The 2,818-nt window shown below is 53.7% G+C and overlaps 2 protein-coding genes across 2 annotated transcripts; one reads left to right on the top strand and one right to left on the bottom strand.

Moving 5' to 3' along the window:
* Positions 1-72: 72 nt before the first annotated feature.
* On the top strand, positions 73-282 carry GLOTRDRAFT_12781 (uncharacterized protein; the record flags this gene model as incomplete). Its single annotated transcript, XM_007873380.1, has 1 exon — positions 73-282. A coding segment is annotated over one exon (210 nt), but the record flags the coding sequence as incomplete, so codon positions are not given.
* A 1,318-nt stretch (positions 283-1,600) lies between these two features.
* On the bottom strand, positions 1,601-2,217 carry GLOTRDRAFT_134388 (uncharacterized protein; the record flags this gene model as incomplete). The annotated part of the gene is made up of 2 exons (XM_007873379.1): positions 1,601-1,650; positions 1,704-2,217. 2 exons carry the CDS (start codon positions 2,215-2,217, stop codon positions 1,601-1,603), a joined length of 564 nt encoding a protein of 187 aa, XP_007871570.1.
* Positions 2,218-2,818: the final 601 nt, after the last annotated feature.

Below are 2,818 nucleotides of genomic sequence, written 5' to 3'. Positions count from 1 at the left end.
TGGCGTTCTGGGTACTTAAACCAACAAAGTTACCTCGGATTCATCTCTTAACTATCTGTTTTGCATGTACAGATATACTCCGAGTTCCGGCTGGCCAAGTACCCCGACGTGACGCCGCTCATCACGGACTACGCACAGGGCACCGACCCAGTGAATTCGGTTGGGCCCTACTGGGAGCAGCCCGGGCGCAACAGGCTCGTCAACCACCTCCTGGACATCCCGCCCGCGACCGAGGCCATGCCCGATAAGTTCTACGATTGGCAGCGGGTCTTCTTCACAGGCGCGTCCCGTCCCCTCCGCTCCTCTGTGTATAATATACTAATTATGAATTCGAAACACAGGCAACCACTACCCGCACCTCCCCTCGCCGCTCCCTGTCATCCTGCGCAAGACAATGACCTGGCAGAACCTGCAGGAGTACCTCCGCACGTGGTCCTCGCTGCACACATACCACGAGAAGTTCCCGGAGGACCGGAACCGTCCGGAAGGCGATATCTGCGCGCGGTTCTGGACGAAAATGAAGGAGAAGGCCGGGGAGGCGGAGGGGCGCGCGTTGAGCGCAGAGGATAAGGTTGAGCTAGAGTGGCCGTTGGCGTTGTGCTTGGTCAAACGGGCGTAGATAGGATAGGTGGAATTAGCGTAATAGCTAGGTAAGTCTTCGATAGTCCAGTGCACTTGTACGTCTTGCAGCAGTCGGTTCTAAGCATCATGAGGCGATACAAGGGGCCAATGCGCACCCATCAGTCAGGGCGATATGGCCAGTGACGGTGCACGGTCTCTGGATCTTCCCCGTTCGTCTCTACCCATATTTCCTCCAGCTGCTTGTTCCTGTCAATTGCTTCGGTGTATATATCGTTGGGTACCCATCCCTCGTAGGTGCATCCAATGAGTTCGTCCACACGAGCTTTGGCATCCTGCCCAGCTTGCCAGTCTAACGCTTCCTCGTGATACACTCTCATCTCCTCTTCGGAAAAGGTGATTGGGCATGGCACGTCAGAGCCAGCGACTTCGGACCAGCGGGCATATATGCGCAGGAGACATTCTCGTAGTTTCATAAATCCGTGAGGCCAGACACTGAAATTTGACAGGATAAAAGGACAGCTCTCCCGTAGGGAAAGAAAGAGCGCGATGATACTGGGGGTTCAAACGGTCGCAGCACTGCTCATATAGCTTGTGGCGATTTACTCGGACTATGTCATCTTTGACAGCCATCTGTGCACCTTCATCAAGGCTATCAAAGTCGTCCGGCAGTGCGAGGAATATTCCCAGGTGGCACGGGGGTAGCACCCCCATAGCGAAACATATTCGGGACGTACGCTTGGAGATAGAATGGAAGCAGCGCAGTGTGTTGCCAGTCAATGACAGACGTTATGACGACCTCTCCGCGGTGGAGGGACTCTTCAGATAAGAAGACATTGCTGAGGTGGACGTCATGTGACCAGAGGAGTGGCCTTGTAAGGTCCGGGTCACGGGGAACAAGATATAGAACTACAGCCATATATTGATCCAGAAGGGAGAGGTGGATATGCGGCTTCAACAGGTGCTCAGGAGAGTCGAATATGCCGGCTTCGCTGACCGGGCTTGCATATTTCTCTATCCACTATCGCTCACAGGTCGCTATGGCAAGAACATAGGATAACGGGTTATCCCCTGTAGATGATGCATAAGGCCGACGTATCAGAGGAAGCAAAGTAAGGACGTACAAGGTCCGTGGTCTACATCCGTGCTCGATCGATCGATGGACCAGAAGTTCCTGGAGACGCGAGGACCCTCGACAAAGTCGGCGTCACGCTTGCCTCCAACGGAAAGACCTTGACCTTGAGAGTGCTTTAAGGACGCCCTGCGATAGAGACTACCGTATCCCCCAGATATAGGGGCCATGAGGGACTTCTCCAGTATTGCCCACTTCATAACCATTTGCTGCTGCTGGCTCTCAGACAGTTTTGGCCACACAGCAGAAGCCTCTACACCGGGAGCCTTTTCCATGATTATGTATTCTGGTTCCACAGGAGTTTGATCGCTTCGGGACGACCAGGCGAAAACGGCTGGTGCGGGAACACCCAGGCGATTACGCACGAAGTCCATCGTCGCGACTTCGCTAGCGGTAACAAAATGCAGCGGGCCTGCATGTGGCGTCCTGATACGCGCAATGACCTCCTTGGAATTGTCGAGAGACAGAAGGAATACTTTATTATAGGAACCCTCGGCCAGCTTCATCATACTAATGACAGCTCCTCCACGTTGAATCTGCAATATCGAGCGGAGAGTTCAGTCTTTTCGTTGTGTATCCACCTGCCGGAGGTGTAGCGATAGAAGTCTTCATAATGACTTGAGTATACAGCGTCGTTGAAAGTGTCCTCTAGCGGAGCGACCGGTGACGCACACAAGCCCCAGCATACTTCAAGTTATTTCGAATAGTATGAATGCTAGAGCCGGACGCCTCTCCGTTGAATCGTGCTGAAGCCTAGCTGGAGATTGGAAGCGGCAGCTAGTAACGAGCGGAATGGTCATATGCCAGTTATTCCGGGTTTGTGGGTCCCATTGCGGTGACAAGACATCGCTATTAAGTACTCAAAAAATTGCATCTGAGAGGAAAGACTGACCATCAGCTACTAGGGAGGCAGGGCGTCAGAGCCTCGTACGAAGAGTAATACACTACGGTCTACCGCAACTTGTCTGCTCCAGGAGTACTTGCCATGATCGATAGCTCGGACTCCCGAGATGCAGCCCCCGAGTCGGCCCGGCCAGTGGCCACAGGGAGGCTACCTTGCTTCCGATTGGCCACCGTCATCCTGCGGACCGATTCGGAAGCGTCATT

Source organism: Gloeophyllum trabeum (assembly GCF_000344685.1).
Source record: "Gloeophyllum trabeum ATCC 11539 unplaced genomic scaffold GLOTRscaffold_00141, whole genome shotgun sequence".
NCBI classification, from domain to species: domain Eukaryota; kingdom Fungi; phylum Basidiomycota; class Agaricomycetes; order Gloeophyllales; family Gloeophyllaceae; genus Gloeophyllum; species Gloeophyllum trabeum.
Note: the sequence above shows the minus strand (reverse complement) of the source record. Positions and strands in the feature narration are given on the sequence as shown.